This window comes from Natrix helvetica (genome assembly GCF_964273705.1).
Source record: "Natrix helvetica genome assembly, chromosome: 2".
NCBI lineage: Eukaryota > Metazoa > Chordata > Lepidosauria > Squamata > Natricidae > Natrix > Natrix helvetica.
The window spans coordinates 210,197,010-210,220,342 of record NC_138552.1 but is presented as its reverse complement, the minus strand read 5'-3'; the positions used below and the strand labels follow the sequence as shown (position 1 = coordinate 210,220,342).

Below are 23,333 nucleotides of genomic sequence, written 5' to 3'. Positions count from 1 at the left end.
TCGCCTATCTGCCTCTCAATCCCACCTTCGTCACCAGTGTTAGATCGGGCAATGAGAAGGCAAACAGTGGCTTAACGCAACAACAGCTCTTTATTCATACAGACAAGTATGTACAATCCAGCAACTGTTTGGTCTGACATCTCTCCTTTTATAGGGAGCTGTCAGACCTCTTAGCCAATCAGATTAAACCTCTGTTCCTGCCAGAACAGAGGACCATAGTGGAAACTATAGTAGCTAGTGTTAATATCTAACAGAAGGACCAGACTGTTTTGCGCTTTATGGGATCACAGTAGAGATGGTCCAAAAAGCGTAAAACAGTCTTTAGTAAAACGTCTGCAGAAATTTTATTAAATGTATAAATTTCACCCTCTGCTTATTTGTCACCTACATCAAGGTATCAAGTGCAATGGTGCGGTAATCAGATGTCTCCTTGTTCTTCCCCTCTGGCTGCTATGCATACTAGCAACATCCTCTGCTGATACACACGTGGAGAGCAGAATGCTGTCACGCCAGGGGATATGTTGTAAAGTGTTGCACTTAACTTAAAAGGCAGAAAAAACCCCAATCTTCTAAGATGTTAAAGCAAGTGCCTCATGCCAAACATTGCTCATTTCAGAATTCTAACTAGATGTCAATTTCAGTGTCAATGTAGTTTTCCAGATAGCTGACTAACAAAAAGGATTAGAGGAATGTAAACACATTTGAAAATTAAAGATACAGTAGTAAAAAAGAAGAAGATGGTGCTACCCTCTGGACCAGGAGTGTCAAATTCAAGGCCTGCAGGTCGCATCTAGCCCACAGGCTGCTTAAATCTGGCGCACAGGGCCGGCCTGGAAATATCAAAGGACTGGCCCACGGTGCCTTTGGCGGCTAAAATGGGCTGCATGCAGGTCCCCCGCAGCTCATTTTCACCCTCCATGGGCTCCTACAGCACTCTGCTGGCCAAAAATGGGCCAAAAGGTGGGTTGAAAAGGGCCCAAAAAAGAGCTGAAAGAGTGCTGCGGGAGTCCATGGAGGATGAAAACAAGGCTCAGGTGGGTCGCGTGCGAACCCTCGTGCTCCATTTTGGCTGCCAGGGTGCTGCAGCAGGCATCTGTCCTTCCCCCAGGTGCCATAGAGAACTACAATGTTGATCTGGCCCTTGAAGAAATCCAGTTTGACATCCCTGCTCTAGACCGTCAGAATGAAAAATGGAATGATTTCCCAAACCATCAAGGCCAGTTTTGGGCAAGAAGACTGATTTTATATTAAGAGTTCACTGACAAGAGAAAACAACTGGAGAGTTTATGGAATTTCCTCCCAATAGGAAAGTCTGGTCAGGAACACTTTCATTACAATCTTGGAGAAGAAAGGTGTGTTATAAAATTTTATGATTCTCTATTTCTTTATTCAGGCATATTAATAAAAACAATGCTGGCTTTCTCATAACCACTTGCCTATTATTCTTCCTCCCCACTATTTATTCCTACAGCATTTACTTTTTTTTGTCTGAAAAGCTTAATATTTGGCTGCCCTCTGAAGGAAACAGGCATATTTGACAGATAAAAGATTTTATTCATCATCTAATTCAGAATATGGGGTGGAATGGGGGAACAAATCAACTGCTGTGCATTTAAGATTCTAACAACCCTGCACTTTTGTATAGCCATTTCCCTCCACCCCACCCCACCCCATTCTTTCGAAGAAACTGCTTTTATTCTGCTAATAACTAACCACAGTTAGAGCAGCATGGATCCGATTAGTAGTTCTTATGGTACAAAAAGGAGGGGGTAGCTGCGAACACAGTTGCCAATTTGTCTACCTGGGTCTCTAGGAAAAAGATTAGATGAAAGCTTGCTCTTTTATTACTGACTTCATCTCTCGTCTATACTTGGGCCTTTTCTGAGCTGAGGTACGGCTTTTTTAAAGGTCTAATTTGACCACCTCAAAAAGCTTCCCTTCGATTTACCTCCAGGTACCTGAGAGCAACTTACAGAGGCGTACAATATTTAAAATGAGCAAAAAATAAATAAAAAAAATCCCCTCTACAGATGTCCAGTATTTTTCATCACATTTATAGAGTAAAAGTGCCATCTTTTATTACTCAATGGTGGCAATTGAGTGTGCTTTCTGATAGTTTTCTTTTTGAGCCAAAGAGACTGTCTTGTTCTTAAGCCAAGTTTCAAATTTTTAAAATTGTTCAAGGTGGATGGATGAGTTGCAAAGGGTACAATGCTTTAAGATCTGAAAGACCCAGTTAGGAATAGATCATCATGGACAACATTTATCTATATCAGGGGTGGCATTTAATTTCTCCCTGACTACCGTGGAGGGCTGCCACCCCCACTGCCCCATTGCCACTGCCCATCCCAGCCCTGTCTCCTAGTCAAAGCTGTACTGCTCCCCTGCCCCCTATCATTGCTACCCCCCCCCCCCGCAGCCATGCATCAATTCCTTGCCACCTTCTCTCAATGCTCTACCCCTGCCACTGGCCGGACTGGGATCACCCATTGGCTGGATGTGGCTCACAGCCATAAAATGTCCAGGTCTGATCTATATGGTTGTGAAGAATCAAAAATAACCTGATAAAACATAATCAATCAATCAAAACTTCAAAAGCAGTAGATGGTTTACTGAGGAATCATTCAATGAGACAAAAAACAAACAAACACGTGTATATCCCTTTCTTAAGTGCTTTGTTGAATCCTATCTAATATGTGAAGACAGCCATGAAGATACAGCCAGCATCAAAATTTGATGAGTGGAAAAAATATGTATATCTTAAAAGGAAAAACTAAATCTTGATGTTTTTATTCACACTATTTTCACAAAAACATAGAAGAACTTGACCCTATTTACCTAAAGGAGATAGTTGTAAGAGAGGGGGAAATTATCTCTTCCATTTCCACAAAGACAAAACACAGAGAGAATGTTTGCGGGTTCAGATTATTTAACAGTAGATTAGCTAAAGCATTGAGGAAATTATAAAGATCCTCCATATGCTGGAGAAATGGATGTTAAATCTGGTGAAAATGCTAGCTAATGCCACCATTCTCAGCTTTCAGAACTACAGCATTTCTTCTCCCTGGAGGAGAAAATGATAGGGAATGCCGTCATTCTCACAATTATGGGGCGGGGAGGAGTAGTTGGACTGTGGGTGTGGTGTGAGGTTTGTGCTCTCTCTCCATCCCACCACACCAGGCTGGACATGAACCCTCATCCCAGAGTTCCTTTTAATAACCCAAGCAGTCATCTAACTTGGAGACCCGGGATTGCAGTTATTGAGCAAAGCAGTCATGTGGCATCTTGCTTAACAACCTCTTCATTCAGTGAGCGAGATTCTGAACCCAATTATGATTGTAAATGGAGGACTACCTTTGTACTGTATTGTTTCCAATCTATAATATAATGTGAACGAGAGATAGAGAAATATGAGCATTATACATAAAGGCTACCTACAGTTCTTGCACATTCCACTGTATTTTTACAGTTCTATAAAATTTTAAATGGCTTGAAAATAGCTTAAGTAAACCAAAAGACCCAGTAATCCAAGAAGAAAAAAACAGGAATCGTTTACCACATATAGTGAAACTGTAACAGCCACTATATAGAATAAACAGGCAGAGTCTATCCATGAACACCATCTAGCAATCAAGAGACAGAATGAAAAATCCTTAATCACTTGGAAAAGTCCTAAACACTTGGACAGATTCAACCATTTCAATTGAGAAACTGTGAGTATCCTAAACCAAGTTGAACACAAACAAGCTATGTATTCAGGAAGCTTGGCATTAAGACAAGTCAGCCATCAGTAGACACACACAGCTAAACTACATTTGCACATCATTCTAATTTTAAAAAAAGCTAAGAAGGAACAAGAAGACCAGAACACACTTACATAAACAAGGATTAACTCCCAAGCAGAAAACAATACCCTAATCAAGGAACTATCAATGAGAAAACCATACCCCCACAACACTGACAGGGCAAGCTGCTATATATAGACAGGGAACAAAACTCATATTCACTAGTTATTGATGATATCTAATTGGGTGTACAAGCAAACAACCAAGTTTAGAGAGCACCAAGAACTCCAGAACTAGAGTAATATACCTACAATCATAAAGAGGAATTCCTTAATGAGGTTTGGATCATTAATTTAAACTTCTTTGCAAGGTCACATAAATGTTTACCTATATTTCTATAGTGTGGTTTGGAATTTCTCAACTGTTATGTCAGTTTTTGTTTGCAAGGGAGAATAACAGCATTAACAACTTCTGGTTATATCATTTATAAACATGGAGATGTGGATTATTAAAGATTAATGCATTTCTGGATTGGTGTCGGCATTCCGTTTGTCTCATGCTGAAACTAATTCTGTTTTTCATTAGTCAACGACAACTCACATTGCTCTGTTCTGGAAGAGAAATCAAAGGTACATGTGTGAATTTAGAATGAGCAATGAAACTGATTACTAAGAAAGTTAACAGCTGTAATAAATCAACACATCACAATAATTTGAATCCAGCACTATCTAGGGATAAGAAAGGAACAAATCCACTGGAGAGTTTTCTTTTATTATTGTTAGAGCATACCCTTTTAAATAAGATTACTAGTGACCACTAAGGGATTTGAAATTACTTCTTACCTATATATAATTAAAAATGAAAAATTATTATGGTTTAGCATTCATTTCCAAAAATGTTGCTTGTTTATACAAAGTTATGGTGTGGGAGAGAAAATGGGTGAGAATTAAACATCCATTCAAATATTTACAATGACCTTGTAAACCAGACTTATGGTTTTTGATATTTTGATACTGATGAGGCGTGGCGTGACCGGAGCGCCCTTCGCACAGTCACTCATGCGCTTGTGACGTCCCGGCTAGACTACTGCAACGCTCTCTACATGGGGGTCCCCTTGAGATGCACCCTAAGGCTGCAGCTGGTTCAGAATGCGGCCGCGCGGGTAATCTCGGGAGTCTTTAGCTACTCCCACGTAACACCTCTCCTGCGCAGGCTACACTGGCTGCCTGTGGCTTTTCGGGTGCGTTTCAAGGTGTTGACCATCATCTTCAAGGCGCTTCATGGCACAGGACCTAGTTATTTGCGGGATCGTATCCTGCCCCATACATCCCTTCGGCCGATTCGCTCACACAGAGAGGGACTCCTCCGGGTGCCGTCCACTAGGCTGTGCCAGCGGGCGACGCCTAGGGGAAGGGCCTTCTCTGTGATGGGCCCGACCCTCTGGAATGACCTTCCCCCTGACATTAGAATGACTACGGACCTCCGCTCCTTCCGTCAGAAACTTAAAACCCACCTGTTTCAGCTAGCCGGCCTGGCCTAATCCCAGCTTTCCCACCTCAGTTTTATTTTTAAATTTTTCTGATTGGTTTTATGGTCGAAGTTTTTAATTTTTATAAATTCGTACAGGGGCTATGTAATCTAATTTTAGCTATGTATACTATTGTTTGTATGGTTTTTTAATTTTATACCTGTACACCGCCCCGAGTCCCTTCGGGAGAGGGGGCGGTCTAGAAATCCAAATAAATAAATAAAATAAATAAATAAATGATATTTATCTAGAACAGATACAATTTATTTAGTTCATAACAACAGATTAGTTCTTAACCTTTCATTGAAAAAGTTGTAGTTATATCTAGTCAAGTCCTAGTCCAGCACCCACATTTGAGAAGTCAAAAGGACTTTTTTCACCCACACTATTCAACTGTTCATTCACACTAGCAGCAGAAATTAAAAAGAATATCTCCTTGATTCATGGTGGCCTTCAATACCATTGGCCACAAAGGGCTTCCTTCTCCAAAAGGAAGTACTGCAAACTTTTATCCATGCAAACCATAACGCAACCCATTTTCAAACATATTCTTTTCTTTTGCTCTCTCACCAAATTTGGGTGTATTTTGTTAAATTTTCAGAGATTTATCACCCTCAAGAATAGACAGATGGTGTCTTGGCTCCCTTTACATAATTTATCTTGAACGTTCCAACAAACTATACCCAAAAGACTAAAAGGTTTCCATTTTAAACTCAAATTCTAACACCTTCATGATATAGGAATAAAATGTGCTGGTTTTTGCTGCCTTCACGCTAGAGTACTCTTAACTTGAAATAAACATACTGCTGTTTTTCCTCCACCCTAAAAAGAGTATATATATATTTAAAGCATTTAAAAAAAATAAGTTACTTTTTAGCTCTACAGATAGTCCTTAAAACTGGTTGTTTAATCACCATTCAGAGATATAATGGCTTTGGAAAGGATGTTTTATCACGTATACAACATTAGCAGCCATTGAAAAATGTTGTACGCGTGCACACACACACACAGGACATTTGGGTATTTGGGAACCAGCTCATATTTATAACTGGTTGCCACATTCCACAATTACGTGACCAGGATTTGTAACTTTTCTAGACTAGACTAGACTAGACTAGATTCTTTATTGTCGCTTTGAATGTACACTAATCGGTATACATTAAAATGAAATTTTCGTTGCATACAACTCTCAAAGGGTCACCACCAGTTTCTGGTGATGTTTTGCTGGTTTCTGACAAAAAATACCCATTTGTGAATAGATTCAAACTTATGGTCATGTGATTCACTTAACAAACTCATATGGTCATAAATTTGAGTCTGGTCTTATGGGTGCCTTGACTTACAACCCTGCCCCAATTGCAGTTGTAAGTTGAGGACTATTTATATAGCACCTAACTCAGTTATTCTGAAAGTGCTTGAGTCAAATACCCCCCCCCCCCCCCGTTTCAAATAACACCCTTACTTCCACAAAAACAATATTGTTTTACACAAGTATCTGGACAGAAGCAATCCATAATTACAACCTCAGGTCACAAACAAGCATTTAGAAAGTGTCCCATCATCTCAGGATATGCCCAAAGAACTACTAGTCTAAAACTCCCTTCTTTTACCCTAAAGTCAGAAAAAGATTGCTGCATCTATTTTTTGCTATCCCATTTCATTGCACATTTTTTGTTATGTAAGAAAAAATAAAAAGGAACACATACAATCCCCTTTCTTTTTAAGGAAAAGAGAGGAACATATAAATGACAGGTAAGACTTCAACGGATTCTTTAATAGAGTGCTTAGCTGCCTTACACTGAACTTGAAACAGGATAGAGGTTATTTTAGGCAATTTGTACATGTCATAATTAGATTTTGGAAAAGAGCATTTCTGAGCTTTTGGAGCATCTGGTAAAACATAATACTAGTCCATTAGAAACTGAGAGCTGGCCACAGAACGTTGTGATCCCAGCTTCCTGCTTTTTAACATTTTTGCTTTGTTAGTAAACTGAGACTTTGGGCTCAGGAAGCAAGCCAAGCTAGCACTCACTAAATGTTCTGGCATCAGCATTGCATTTTGATGTAATGCCATGTCAGCTTTCACTCCTCAGTCATCATTTTATTAAAGAGATAGAAAGAGAGAGATCATCCTTCTAAATGGCAATGCTAATATTAACAATATATTGGTAAAAATGGAGTGATAAACCTGGAAAAAACTGTGCGTTGTATAAAGTTCTGAAACTACTTTAAATAATTTCTATATTTTACAATATGAATTTGTTTTATTTCCATGATAGAGAGGCTACCGTTGATGAGGACAGAATCACATAGTAAGGGATCCCTTTCTCAGCTCTATATGCCCAGCTTTTTTAATGGGGAAATAACTAAATAAATAGTGCTATGTATATAATGTGATTAATGTAATACAATTTCATTCTCGCAAACATGATCAAGATGAAAAATAAATAACAATACAATGAAGAAGATAAGTGGTTAGACAATATATATAGGCAATCACAGCATTTAGAAATTCAGTTAGGGTTATTTATATTGTTTTATTTATTTGTTAAATGTGCATTCCGCCCATCTCCTCGGTAAGGTGACTCTTTATGTTCTTTTAATACTTCTCTAGGTGTCAATTTCTTCTTGGTTGACAAAGGTATGAGATAAAGAATGTTTTTATACCTGTAAGCCATCGAAACAGAATACCTTAATTTTAACAACCTTTCATGAAAAAACACCCCCTGCTAAATCTTTGCATTGCTGACACAGTATCAGCAATACAACAGTTCCTTGTTTTATGATGACTTGCCAGAGGGGGAAAATGATTGGGGAAGTCAGTCTATGTCATTTAGAGAAGCTTGTGGCAAGACTAAATAGGAGATCAGAAGTTGACTGAGATCAGAAGAGAGAAACTGGCAGAGAGGCAGAAAGTGACAACCAAGATTAGCCCAATCTCATATGCATGTGTATTCAAAAGTAGGATCCCTTCTGAATAAAATGAAACTTACTTCTTACAGCAGCTGTGCAAAATGCACAAATTTATTTTTGATCACTTGCAAAACAAACATTGGTGACCAATTCTTTTGGGGGGAAAAGGAGAGGGGACATATGAATTGAGGTGTAACAATTTATAAAGTTTTCCTCCTGAACAAGTTTAAGTGTTTCATTCTATACAAATGATTGATAATGTGACATACGCCTGGGATGGAGAAGTAAGAAGAGCATACAAAATATTGGTAAAAAACAAAACAGAGCACCACAGATTGCTGAATGTATATAGTATGTATTTAAAGCCCACCATTTACCTGGAATACTTGCAGGAGAAATAGGACCAGACCTTGACTGATTGCTTCCAGCTGGTGAGCCCACGGGGGAAGGGGACGGGCCCCCAGGGATGCTGGAGAGATGTGGAGAGGCATGAGGGGAGAAAGGTGACTGTGCTGGGTTGCTCTGTTCCCCTTGACTGCTGGTAGAACCTGATGCGCTAACGGCTGAACTCAATGTTGCTTCAGTTCCAGTAGGCAGGTCATCAATGGAGCCTGATAAATCCTGAGAAGAAAGAAGGGGGGAAATTGATAAAAGAGTAGTAGCCACCAGCATTCACAAAAAGGTACGTGTAATATTGGAACATAGTTGAACAAATTCCAATTTGGGACTAATAACAAGCAATAAAAATGGAAATGAATTCCCTCTTTCTTATATAAATATGTACAAAGTATACAACTTGCACATGTATCAAAATTTTCTCAGGCATTAGTGCAATTAAAGGGACAACATATAAATTTCATTTTTTCTAATATGGTTATTAAAATATAATTATTGCAACTGAACTACGGCGGAATCTCTTCCACAACTCATTCGGGTTTTAGTCTATATATTTTCCCAAATTATGTTGACATTGTACAGGAGTTCATTCAAACATATTATTTATGCTCCAGCAATGGTTTCCTCTTATCCGCTACCGGTTTGGAACTGCGAGCGTGCATGTGCTCATGGCGCTTCTGGGTATGTGCAGAATCTTCTGCACATGTGCAGAACATCCCTGATGACGTTTGGGTGGGTGGTTGGAGCCTTCCGCAGCCGCCCCTACCGGTTTGCCTGAACCAGGGCGAACCGGCAGGATACCACTTGTTATGCTCTCAATATTTAATTCTGTGGCCTTATTAGATGAATATCATCTACTGATATTTGGGAGCTCTGCAGAGTTTGACATAAGCTGGACAACTATGTAAATATTTTAAACAAACAAATAAATAAATAAATAAACTCTATTAAGCATAAATTTTAAAGAATTTAATATATACTGACAAACTACAATATTTTTATACTTTCTGGGTTTTTTTAAAAAAATATTCTGTATATAAATACATTTATGATGTCCTGTGAATCCCTAGAGGCACCAAAAATTGAAAACGTTTGGGAGGTTCTGCCCTAATGTCTACTCGAGGCAGAAACACATTAATGCAAAGTTTGTTCTGATGCACTGTTTGCACACCAGTGTAGAAAATACTCAATCACTTAAAGTTCCTCTTGCGCTCCAACGGTTGTGTTTTTATTTAATTATTTTCCCAAACACAAGTTAGGTTACTCAAGGAGATTGCTAAACCAAAACTGTTACAAATAATATAATACAATTAAATTTGGTTTAGGCTCTTACAGATAGTATTATAGTTGCACCAGATATACGCAATCACAATGCCAATAAGCCACTGCTAATACAAAGCATATGAATGGACAGACCCGGGGAAATGATGAAGCTACAGCAGAAGCCAGTAAGAATCTTAAGCAACCTTAGGAAACGGTCTTAACTTCAACAAACAGGTAGCATAAGAAAAATACACCAATCAGATGGAGTGCCAGAATCCTGATTATTTCAGATCCCATGCTTGCTCCCCTTACAGATTTTGATTTTCTAGTATGATTCTGCAATACAGTTGCTTTGATGATGTAGACAAACAAAGTTTAAGTCTGAGGAAGTGAATACCTCCTGTTAGAAATATCTCTCCTTTTTTGCACTGAAATGCAATCACTTTTCCAAAAAGAATGTTGCTTTTACTGTTGTCCTTGGCAGAAAATCATAGCATTTTTTTCTTTATGTGAATGCATTGTAAAGCAATCATACTTCTAGCTCTTTACAAGTCTCTTAATTAATTGCTTCCTAAATTTGTGAAGTCCAAGAACATATTTATTTCTCTCAGTATTTAGCTGCCCACAAAGAATGCTGTGAATTCCTGGCTATGTGAGCAGGTATCAGTGGTGCCAAGGTCTTCCAACACAAACATATTGCACATACTTCCTAACTAAAAAGCAGCAGGAAAACCTTTCTAAAAATGAAGTCAACATCATCTGCCTTTCACAATACATACGATTCGAGAATCCACAAGATTCTGGAGAAAGGGAAGAAAGAGAATTTTTCAATTTTGGAATAAATGCAGTACAAATCTCTTATATCTTGCAGTAACTTATTATTCAGAACTATTACTGTTTTCTTATTGCAACCTTACGTGATGCAAAATATAATGAGAAAGAGAGCTGGGGATGTGCCTCTACTTTATCATTAAAAAAAAACTTTGATCAAGAAATAACATGGTAACATAAAGAAGGAGAATGCTTAACCAAAAAATAAAAATTGAGAAATATCTGACATTTTATGGGAGATATGAAAAAACAAATAACATAATGGAAACCTTCAATTGGGCACATGTCAGAATTCAAAAAAATTCCCTTGTTTAATTTTTTCCCCAATCTGTTAAATTCAGAATAATAATTTGGTGGCATATTTGTAGATTAATGTAGTATAGGGAATTGTCTATTGACAATTGATATTAGTTAATTGACACCAATGCTTGAAAAATAGTTAGATATCATATATATAGAAACATAGAAACATGGAAAACTGATGGCAGAGAAAGAGCAGTCCATCCAGTCTGCCCCCAATGAACATAAATCCCTATCAGGAGGAGAATAATGTTGATTCTGGGATAAATAAAATCAATACTGTTATGTATTTCTCCAGCTCAAAATATGCATATCTTAGATCATTTTTATAAATAAAGATTATAAGCACATAATGGAGTTATATACACCTGCATAACATGTAATAACATCTGACTTGAATTTATGGGATATAGCAGTGGTTCTCAACCTTCCCAATGCCGCAACCCTTTAATACAGTTCCTCATGTTGTGGTGACCCCCCCCCCCAACCATCAAATTGGTGTCTCGGTTCCTAAGACCATCGAAAATATGTGTTGTCCAATGGTCTTAAGCGACCCAGGTGAAAGGGTCGTTCAACCCCCAAAAGGGTCCCGACTCACAGGTTGAGAACCGCTGGGATATAGGATTCACCTATCCACAATGGATAGAGTCTTGCCTGGGAACAGCCCATATTGTAATATCAATGGGTAAGATAACGTCCAGTGAAACTCCTTTTTCTCTCATGTAAGGATCCCCCTGCAGTGTTCTATCACTGGAGGTTTAAAGAAGAGATTGGACAACTATTTCTCTCAAATGGTAGAGGGTCACCTGCTTGGGAAGGAGATGGGACTAGAAAACCTCCAAGGTCCCTTCCAATTCTGTTATTTTGTTATTCTGTTAATCTTGGAATCTCTTGAACTGGGCAATCTATTTGTACAACACAAAGCTAATGTCTCTTCTCTTTTCTCTCCATAGCAGACAGCACAAGAGGTAATCAGGGCACATTTTATGCAACTGACACCATTAGTCCTCTCAGTGCTACAGTGTCTAGAGATTTTCCTTTCCCTGCATAATACAGCCACATTTACCAAATCTCTCTCTCCTTACCAACTATACACAACAGTAATTATGGATCCCAACAGAGTTACCCAAGCTTCATTCTCATCAATCACTGGAAAACAATAATAATTACTAAATAAAACTGAGTAACCCATTTCCTTTGCAATGATACTGTTGAAATATTTTTCCTTCAAAGCTAAAACACATTTGTTTATTAATTACTGTTTCTGTGAATTATTATTTTTTACTCTCAGAACTGTAGGTTAGTCAAAATTAAACAAAATTTCTTACTGTTAGAACACACTAAATTTATTTATCTAGTGCCGTGATGGCGAACCTGTGGCACGCGGAGCCATATGTTAGGGAATGCGAGGTGTTGCCCTGTCAGCTCCAGCGCGCATGCACACGCTGGCCAGTTGACTTTAGCCTTCTTTTTTTTTTGCCCTTCCTTGAAGCCTCCGGAGTGCGAAAAACCAGCCCTACGGGCAAACCAGAAATTCAAGAACAGACTTCTGGTTTGCCCTTAGGGCCGGTTTTTCACCCTCTGGAGGCTTCAGGGAAGCTCCTGAAGCCTCTGGAGGGCCTGGGGGGAAGCTCTTTTCGCCATCCCCAGGCTCCTAGAAAGCCTCTGGAGCCTGGGGAGGGTGAAAAAAGTGCATCAAAAATGAGGTTTTGCGCTGGTTGTGCGCAGGGGGATTTGTGCGCATAGCATTATGGGTGTGGGCATGCCCACACACGACCCTCCCTGCACTCCCCCGCTTTTGGCAGGTGATCCATAAAAGGTTAGCCATCACTGACTTAGTGTATGGCATATCATATGTGGATATTTCACCTAGATTAATAAAACATAATAAAATATAAGTGTTAAAAAGGTCTACATTCAAATACCAATGTCTAGGTCATCTAATGATTGAGTAACACATTAAAAACAATGCTAATAGAATTAATATTTTTATCAAAAAACCCTAACTTTTTAAGTGTTGCACAAATGGATTCCTTGCCATTGCTGCCTCCTGGAAATCCAGAAACAATAGAAAATCAAGCATCACATCCAAAGTCACTCTTACTAATGGAGTGCAATCCCACACACAATAGACTGATCATGACAGCATGCATACCTAGTCACTATGACACTACAGTGACATTTGTGCAGTGATATTACCTAAATGCTGCCTCTAGTACTTGTATCTCAAGTTCTGAGGCGACGATGCAAGTTACAGCATTATATCATGGTATCAGTATATACTTTTCATCCTTTGACCCTCTATGCTTCCCTCCCTTTCCCCGTACAGATAACCATGATATAATTGTAGCCTACAACATCTTCCTCTTATTCAAATTTAGGTTCATGTGCATTTAGACTATTATTAAAATATATGTGATTATTAAGGGGAATCAACTGCTTCCTGGACTTAGTTGATAAGTAGCAGAAGACCGGATGACACCAGCATATTGATGGCACTTACTTCAGTGCTCTGCATAACTTTCCATTGTTTTCACATAGATGTTAAGTAACATAGGGGACAAGAAATAGCCAAATAACATTTATCTCTCATTGCTACATTCTTGGCATGGTTTGATGGACAGCACCAGATCCATGATAAAACTGTGCTCTTAAAGGCTAAATTCAAGGTCCAAGAAGAATACCAATGGTACTGAAAACCACCAAGAAGCCTAAAAAACCTAGTAGGGTCAAATGCCTGCATCCAGTTTCTATTGCAGATAATTCACAACTAAATTGTTCTCAGTTACAATATGTTGCTTAAAAGACAGAGTCACATAGGTCCAGATAAACATTATTTTCTTGATGCATCTGGTTTTGCTCAGCCGCCACATTTTTAATCACCTAAGTCAGAAAAGGCACATTTGAGACTGATTATTAATTTCCCAAATCCTTTAGGTCAAGTAAAACTTCATTTAATAATAGCCTCCTTTAACTCTGAATGACCATACCAATAGCTATTCTAATGCTCACCAGGGAGTTCTCTGCTTTGAAAACAGAATTTACACAGTTGTTTTATCATGTCTGACTTGGTTCCACAGATTCCACCCAACCAGTCTAACAATGATTAATTCTGGATCCCTTCCATTATTACTATGCCTTACTAGAAATGAGGAATAGTATTTCAGAAAATAAAAGAAATGCTTTGCCATGTTTATGATATGTACATAAACATTATCTTTTATGCATTTAGATAAAAGTTTTGTTTAACAATACTATACTCGTTTAATTACATTTTTTTCTTTAAAACAAGAATAGTTCTTTTCATATTACCTTACAATTCTGTATTATGAAAAGTAAAACATGTTAGGATCACTTCTATTTTGTTAAAAAAGACACTGAATTATTTTCATCATAAAAATAACATCTGCTAAACGATATACAGGCAGAGATACCTGTTTTGCGCTCCCCCCTTTTAAAGCTTTATTTTCTAACTATAAAATCAAGATGGAAGAATTTAATCAGAGTAAATTCATTAGGGAGATATTTTTATGCAACAGACTATATGACATTCAGATAATGAAGTAGAGCCTTGAATGAAGTCAAATGTCTATTAAATGCGGCAGCATAGCTAAAACAAACACTGACGGCACAGAATACAATGGAATATGAAAACAATCCCCTTCAAGATACGTTCACTTGTTTAAAATGAATACAAAAAAGAAAAGAAAGAAAAGAAGAGATGAAAGAAATCATGCACCCCCAAGGGATAAATTTGGGGCAGTCATTCCCTTCAGAGGACAGCCAAGACATTGATAACATTTTTTGAATCGCAGGTAACCCGTTTTGTAAGGCCAAGTAATGCTTCAAAATGTTATTACATATGCATCATAGTGAAGGATAAAATGATCTGCGGTTCGAGGATCAAGAAAATGCCCAAGAGACTGCTGTAATGCAACAATTTATCTTTGGCTCACTCCATGAACTATGTGAATGAAAGAGGAGTGGAGGGTGAAAGTGAAAGAGGGGTTTACTTACCCCTCCCTGCAAATCAGATCAAATTACAACTTTTCATTTTACTAATCCCTTCGGAAGTGAAGTGTGTGACAAATCTCAGGCATTCCCTCAAGTGTGTGCCTTCAAGGGATTTCCTCACAAATCTGACAAAGCTCATTCATAAAATCAAAAGGGCTCCACATGATGTAATTCTGTTTAAGGAATTACATTTTATCCCTCCCCCTCAAAGGAAAAAAAAACAAATTGGGGGGGAGGGGGGGGGAGAAGAAACATAAGTAGAGCTTTGAAATGCCTTGTGTGTATTTTTGCATTACTCCTACTGAATCTTTCCCTTGCCCCCAATTCACCTTTCCTGATTTCCTTAAACAAAACAAAGCTAAGTAGTATTTCTTTGTCATGTTGCATGGAACTACAAGGATATCTTGAAATGTTATTTAGCTTCTCTATCCTCAAATTTTACACATGGAAATCTAAGCATCAGTCCCATGGAATTTCTAAATAAACCAACGCCATGAACATTTTAACAGAAAATTATGTTTTTCTAAATTATCTGCCAAGTTACCAAGATTTAACATGCTAGTTATTCCAATCAAATATACAGTGGTCATACAACCGTGGTTTGCTACCTCAAACAGATACAGAAGGTATTTCTGGGAGAATCATATATGCCTGTTAATATGATATATATATAGCCATCCACCTACATGGCAAGAAACCATTAAAAATATGACTGTCTACCACAGAAGCAGAAGTTAATTATTAGGCACACCTGCATCACACATGACCTATATGGAGGATTTCCACAATCATCCTAGAAAGATATTTCTGTGTTGGAAATTTCATCCTGGGTAAAAATGTACTAAGTAGTTGAATGCAGAATTCTGGAAATAACAGAAAAAACATGTAACAATCAGCACTTTTAAAAAGCTTTTTTAATCTTAGCAATCCTGCCATGCCCTTGTTTATTTATTCATTCAATTCAGACAGTTGCCTAGCTCACATATGTGACCCACAACATTGAAAAGAATAATTTTGCTTAAGGCTCTGTACCATTTGAATTTAAGAAACACAGAAAAAGAGGGTATGTAATTTATGCATGTACAAGCATATGTATCTTCATCTTTATAAGTACAATTTTCTAAACCAATGATATAGTTATTTGCCATAAACATATCTGAATATACCCAGTTGTAAAGTTACTGCACAGACAGATGGTAATAAAGTAAGAGTTCCATAATAGATTACACAGAGATCTTGTTAAAAAGAAAGAAGAAAAGCTCTGTAACTGATACTTCTCCAGAGAATAATTTAGTCAGCAGGGCACCAACTTTGTCCTTTCAGAATGACAGTCAAATCTACAACACTTGTAAAGAACAACAAAAAAATCTTACTGCATTTTATTCAAAGTAAGACATCTTTTCATCCTAACAAAGTTCTCATTTATCTTTTTAACTGTTTATTTTTGGCTAGTTTGATCACTGTATGGAAAGGAAGTCCCCAAGCAGATTCCAAAGGCCTGCTGGAGCAGGCATTTCATTAATCTCAAAAGCTGGGGTTGTCGTATCCCTGGAAGTAAAAATAGGTAACAAAAACATCAATACTTCTCCCTATTTAGATTTGTTTCATACACACAGTATGTTATTTTCTTACAATGATGGTAAGAATTTTGCTCGCAAGTGGAAAAAATATTTTGCTGCAACACTTTCCAGTTAACAGATGTATTCCAATATTAAGTCAACCAATGGATTATATTAGCTACTACATCTTGGTCAATTCTTACATTGTTTACAGATTAAACTTGACTGCAAGCAAGCCATCTTTGCTCAGGATTTACATTTCTTAGAGTGATATTTATGGTTATCTCCTCTCCAATGCCTCCATCTATACACAACATTTCTTGTATTCATGTGACAAGGGTAAAAAGAAGATCATGTTTAGCTTAATTTTTTTAATGGCACGCTTTCTTGGTGGCATATCTTATCAGACTTCCAACGGGATCACTCTTGAAATAATTCACAATTGTAGCACAGTCAGCAAAGAAATGAATGGCAGTAAACTACCTACAAAGAAGCAGAAAACCCAAAGCAACTCACCAATGAATTGGAGAAGGGAAGGGAGACAGACACACATGGGTAGATAAATCAGAATGCTCAAAAATATTGCTAAAATGCTCCTTGAGTATATTTCACTGGTGATAAACTTATTTTTAATGAAGCTAGGTAAATACAGCTCTAGTCTCTTTGCTGCAATACTTTAAGAAAATACACACACACACACACACTAAATCAGTTCATATTAAGCATACAGGAAGCACTTCAATGCTAAATGCTGTAGTTTTGTTTAAGAAAACATTCCACTGTACATCATTGAAAGGAAAACACAACACCCACCACACATGAAAGATAAGATTGTAGCTATAATTAGTTAGGTAGCATTTGGTCACTAGTTGTTGAATATCAATTTGTATTCAGACATTCATAATAGTTATTAGCTTCACACTATAAAAATACCACAGCTAGGCAATAAATTAAAGTGGGTTTATTAAATTTAAAAATAACATGCTGTGTTCCAAACTTATTACTAAAATCATTCAGAATTCATACTCCATCCTGGAGTATGATTTCTGTCTGTTGGTTTTTCCATTATATCTACCTATCTGTAGATAGTTCTATCATCTATCTAGTCAATTAAAAAAATACACACATTCCGGTGACTGAAAAATTTCAGGAAGTGTTCCCTTGGAAACTTTGCACAGTTAAGTAGTCAAGCGTTCTCTAATCAATTGCTGAAAATCAGTGGTGAGTTTCCTTCTTTTTTTTCACTACTGGTTCGCTCGTACCTGCGCGCTTGCGTGAGACGCTTCTGTGCATGCGCATAAGCATCAGGACAGGTGGGCAGAGCCTCCTGCCACTGCTACTACCAGTTTGCCCGATCCGGGTTGAACCAGGAGCAATCCACCTCTGCTGAAAATGCAGGAGGATATAGACAAAATTACATAATTACTGAACAGTGCTACCTTATATCCTTCTTGCTTTGGAACACAATCTTACATCAAAACTTTATCTATCCTCTACATAATCCTGATAAACAAGTTTCCAAACAATGGAAGTTCTGTGTTAAATTCATAGTCTTCAACATCTGGTGGCAATTATCCTTATTATGGACCTTCGATTTGTATATTCTCTCCATGTAAATATACAAAATAGCTAGTATTTAATGCACATTGATCAGTCAATTCTTTTCTACCTCTGTACTGGGTCACTTAGACAATAAATGATTACTACAAATTATTATTTGAATGGTTTGGAAGATAATGAAAAACACAGTGATTAAATAAACTTCATTATTTTTTCCAGTTGACATGGCTGGCACTCCTACCAAGCCCTAGTCTCTCTATGGAATGGTGAAATGGCTCTCAAATGTCCTTTTGAGCATTGTATTCTCATCAGAGAATAAAAGGAAACAAAAGAATGATGATGACAGAAATGCGTAGGGCACCAATCACAGGATCACACAGTACACATAACTTGGGTATGGGGTAGGGTGGGGAGAGTGAGTTATGCAAATTCTAAAATTGAGTTAATTGAACTGGGTAATATTCCCAAAAAAAGTTACATTGAGCCCCAAACAAAGATTTCTGAAGATAAATTAACTCTACCTATATTATGTGGACTAATTCATGTGTGTGATCCAGTTGAAATCTTTAAAAGGCTCCATGACTTCTTTAAGGCACTCTTTGTAAAGTTCTCCCACTTCTGCAGCGATCATAGATCTATTGAACCTAGCCAGAGGGATATCTTATTCTTCACTTTCATTTAGTACCTGTTTGCACTTTTTAAACTCTAGAATGAGATGAAAACAAAATACAGGAACTGGGATAGGAAATGACAAGCTTATGGAAGAAGTAAAATACTGGTTGTAGGCAGAACAAGTCATCCATGACGAAGTGTAGCTGGTGTCCAAAATCAACAGACTGAGCCACAGAATATAACTAAACATACACAGGAGTACACATTGTAGTAAAGAGAGAACAACAATTTTATCACATTACATCTTTAGAACAGTATTTTTTCACATGGTTAAGGAAATATTTGATTTACTTCTATTTGTGTATTGTCCCAATTATAAGACTTTGATATGGAGCAAGCTGTTTCCTAAAAATAGTGCAGCCATGGATCAGGTAAGTTTAATGGGTTCTTGCCTCTTAGCCATATCAAGTGTGGCAATCCACAACATGCTGTCTGCAACTTGAACATATAAGATTGGCAGGTTCTAGGAGAAAATGTTCCTGAAGGGGGATCACAATCTCAGCATAAAAAAGTTTCATAGGTAATAATGAGCCAATTTGGTCTGGTGGTTAAGGCAACAGGCTAGAGACCTGGTGTTCCAGTTCACACTTTAGGTATAAAAGATATATAAAGTGCAAAGTGATAAGGGCCTCAGTGACTGTCCTTAGGGCACTATGCTCCAAGAATGGACATATATGTTGAGAAAAGGCTCTCCTGGACAGAGCCTCTTTCTGCCCTGCCAGCAGGAGCTTCAGGTCCACGAAAATCCCCAAAGCATTAACTTGTGAAAATTATTTTAGGTATGCTGGCTGGGGAATTCTGGGAGTTGAAGTCCACAAGTCTTAAAGTTCCCAAGTTTGGACACCCCTGACTTACATAGTTCCTTCACTTGATATATACCTTAAATCAGTTGCTTTATGGACAAGAACACTAGAAAGATTTGTTCAACTGCTTTGGATTTTGGCCCTTTTATCTCCACCATGATACTAAAGGAAGATTTGGGAAGATTTAATGTCTTAATATCTTTAGTTTTAAATTTGTTTTTACTTCAAATTGCAGAGAGATTCCAATGATCAGTAGCCTACTGAGCCAGATAGATGGATGAATAGATAGACAGACAGACATATTTATAATTATTTCAATGAGAGTTAGCCCAGTTATTTCAAATGAAGTAATTGTGAGGTTGTTTCTTTAAGAAATCTTTGCTGGACCAGAAGCTTACATTTCTAATCACTCTCACAAAGATGTTCAAGAAAATGCTACTGCCCCATTTTCAAGCATTACTGGATAAAAATGGTTATTTATAGCTATTGCAAACAGAGATTCAGCTGTGGTGTTTGATGGAACAACTTGGGGACTTGGTGTTTGATTTATTGTCATGTGGGGGCACCTCCTCACTCCAAAATCAGATGAATTATGAATCATTTCTTTTTGTTATCAGATTCCCATGCTGTCTGGATGTGCTGAATTACTCTTCTTGTACTGAATTACCCATAGTAATGGGCTGGATGAGTCAACAGAGGTACTGCATAATATGGAAGTAGTTGAGTCTACTAAGATGATTTTTAACTTTTACTAAAAGGAGATGCACTACTCACGACAGATTTGGGGATATTTTTGGTATAAGCTTTTGAAATCTTGAGGTCTAAGTGAGTACAACTGCTTATGTTCTTGGCTGCAGTCTTCCTGAATAAAGATTACAAACATCCCTTTCCTGGTAACTTACTGGTTGAATTATTATAATACAGTAACTAATTTTGGTTAATGTGTTTTAACTAATACACGTTCTGTTACAAGAATTGTTTGGTTTGCTAGGTGGGGTTTTATTACATCCATTTTCAACATTCCACACTGACAATCTCTTTGCTATTAAGTCCAATACAAGGTATTTATGACTCTGGATGTCTCTTTCCATATTAATCTGTCATACAGTATGTGATCACCAGAGACTGCATTTCTCTTTTTTATTAGTGACTAAAAAGAGAGCTGACCTTATGATATCGCCCTGATTAAAGAAAAATATAAAACTACAAGTAAATAAAAATAGATTACCCACAATTTCTATATAATTTATATGTGTCTAGAACATGGATGGCATATTCCAATATACTTGGGAAAAGGTTAAAGAGAATGAAACACTCAGTTTAGTAAGTGAGATTTATTTAATTGTGGCAATTTAGGCTGTATAGTGAAAAAAACTATAAGGGATCAATTTACAGTAGATTCCTCACTGTTTCTAAATGTAAGTTTAATTTTTCACGCAAGCCAGCAATTAACAATGTATGGCACTGTATGTCAATAAATCTTCAGGAATCCTGTTGGTCTTGCTGTCTACCCAACAAATGAATTAAAGTTTAAGCTACTACATAATTGGAAAAATATACAAAGGCACAGGAATCAGAGATCAATTGCAATGAAGAGCAATTTTATTTCCAAATTTAGAGATATCTAAATCCTGATTCATGATCTATAATCTAAAGATGCACTTAAGGAAAAGTGTCTTAACTGTACCTAACTAATGTTTCTTTTTTTAACAGCCCACATTCTGCTAATTTTCAAAAATATGCTTCAATAAAGAGAGAACTTTAATCATATATTATAAAACAGGCAAGATTTTAGAAAGGAAAATATGTCACGGTGTACTTTGCAATTATAACATAATGGATTTGAACCAAAACTATAAATATAGAGAGGTACCACAGAATCTTTCTTGTGTTAGAAGCATTTTTTATATGGCTCTTTTGGAAAGAAATTGTAATATATAATAGAATTTTGAAGGATAATCTAAAAATATTTATGTATATAAGCATGCACACATCAGTACCCACAAACACACATAAACACCTCACTATTAACATGCCATATAAAACAAATGTTACTAATTTCCCAGATGCTTTGTTTTCTTAGAAAATAGATTCTAAAACAAATTCATAACAATACAAAGATGATAACTGGTTCAAATTAACCTGTTATTTAATAGCTCATTGGCGCTATTGAGTCAGCTATTGTATTCTGCCAAATTCTGGTACTTAAAAAGAAAACTGAGGAAAATTTGGATATATTAAAAAAGAAAATAAAACCTCTCCTAGAAAAATCAATCTTTATGACCCACAGGTATTTTACAAAGCGTAACAAGAACTATAAATAGACCAGACAAAAGATTTTCTCAATACATGTATTTTTAAAATTGAATGATAATAATAATTCTTTATTGTCAGTGCACAACATTTGTACAATGAGATTGGTCGAGCTCCCTCAGTGCAGCCCCCCCCAACACAATACAACTCACAGTGAAGACAATAAATCATATTAACAAACACCCAGTCCCATTACACCAGTGTGAACATGTTACACGTTGCGCCGGCCCTGCAAGTCCATTGTATTACTTAGTAATTATGTTATTTCGCATTCAGGAGTATGGCAGCCCACAAATAAAAACTGTTCTTCAGCCTGTTTGTGCGGCTGATTATGCTTCTATATCTCCCTCCCGATGGTAGGAGGGTAAAGAAGTGCTGAGCAGGGTGTGAGTCGTCCCTGAGGATTTTCCTCACTCTTCTAAGGCAGCGAGCCCTAGCGATCTCATCTAGTGGTGTCAGGGAGCAGCCCACAATATTTTGTGCTGTGCTTACCACCCTCTGTAATGTTTTTCTATTCACGGCTGTCAAACCGGCATGCCATACCGTGATGCAATAAGTGAGGACGCTTTCTATTGTGGACTGGTAAAAGGAGGTCATCAGTTGTTGTTCCACACTGTGTTGGTATACATAATATATTTGCAAAACTAAAAGCAACAACTCAGTAACACATCGATTCTTAAAAGTCGAGACTTTTCATATTTATATAGAAATAAAAGTATTTAACATGGGCAGTTTTACAAATTAAAAAATAGTGAATAGAGTTTTTTCCCCTTCAGCAAGTATTTCCATAACCATGTAGATTATTATAACTACATCAGAATACTTTTTAAAAAGTGTAATGCCTCCTCCCCAATTTCTATTTTGAGAAAATCTGCTTAAAAATATCTATGCTCCTCTAAGTTTATAAGTATTGTTCTCAAGCCCACTTAATTCAACAGATTGTCAATAAGTACATAGAAAGGGAAAGATTAAAGGTTAGGAGCTATAATAACTGGAATGGAGCCTCTATATTCAGAGCCAGTGCTTAACTGTCTGAATATATAATGGAGGCTCTAACAAACAAGAGCAGATTTATTTGCTGCTGTTGTGTCCCATCTGCCTAAAGCAGCATCTAGAGCATTTCCTCATCCAATTTTAACAACAGCCCTGTAAGGTAGGCCAAGTAGAGAAAGAGTGACTTGCCAAGGCAGTAAGCTTCCATGGCAGTAGGTATAATGAGTGTTTGTCCAATGGCTTGCCCACTACAATATCTTGCCTCATCTGTGTTAACTCGGACGTATTTAGCTTGTAGCTTCCTACCTGTTTTTGGTCTGAATTAATGGTAACATTAATCATATATTCTAAGGCTTTTCAGTTCAACAATTCTCTACTAGTCACACAAAATGAGGCTGAAGGA

The 23,333-nt window shown here is 37.3% G+C and overlaps 1 protein-coding gene across 10 annotated transcripts in view; it reads right to left on the bottom strand.

The window, feature by feature from the left end:
* The window catches only part of ARID1B (AT-rich interaction domain 1B), a 425,150-nt gene that overhangs the window by 122,883 nt on the left and 278,934 nt on the right, over positions 1–23,333 (bottom strand). For all 10 annotated transcript variants that reach the window (XM_081944091.1, XM_081944094.1, XM_081944097.1 and 7 more), the window contains exon 6: positions 8,604–8,847. In XM_081944091.1, coding sequence (XP_081800217.1) covers positions 8,604–8,847 — 244 coding nt within the window. The remainder of the gene's footprint in view (positions 1–8,603; positions 8,848–23,333) is intronic.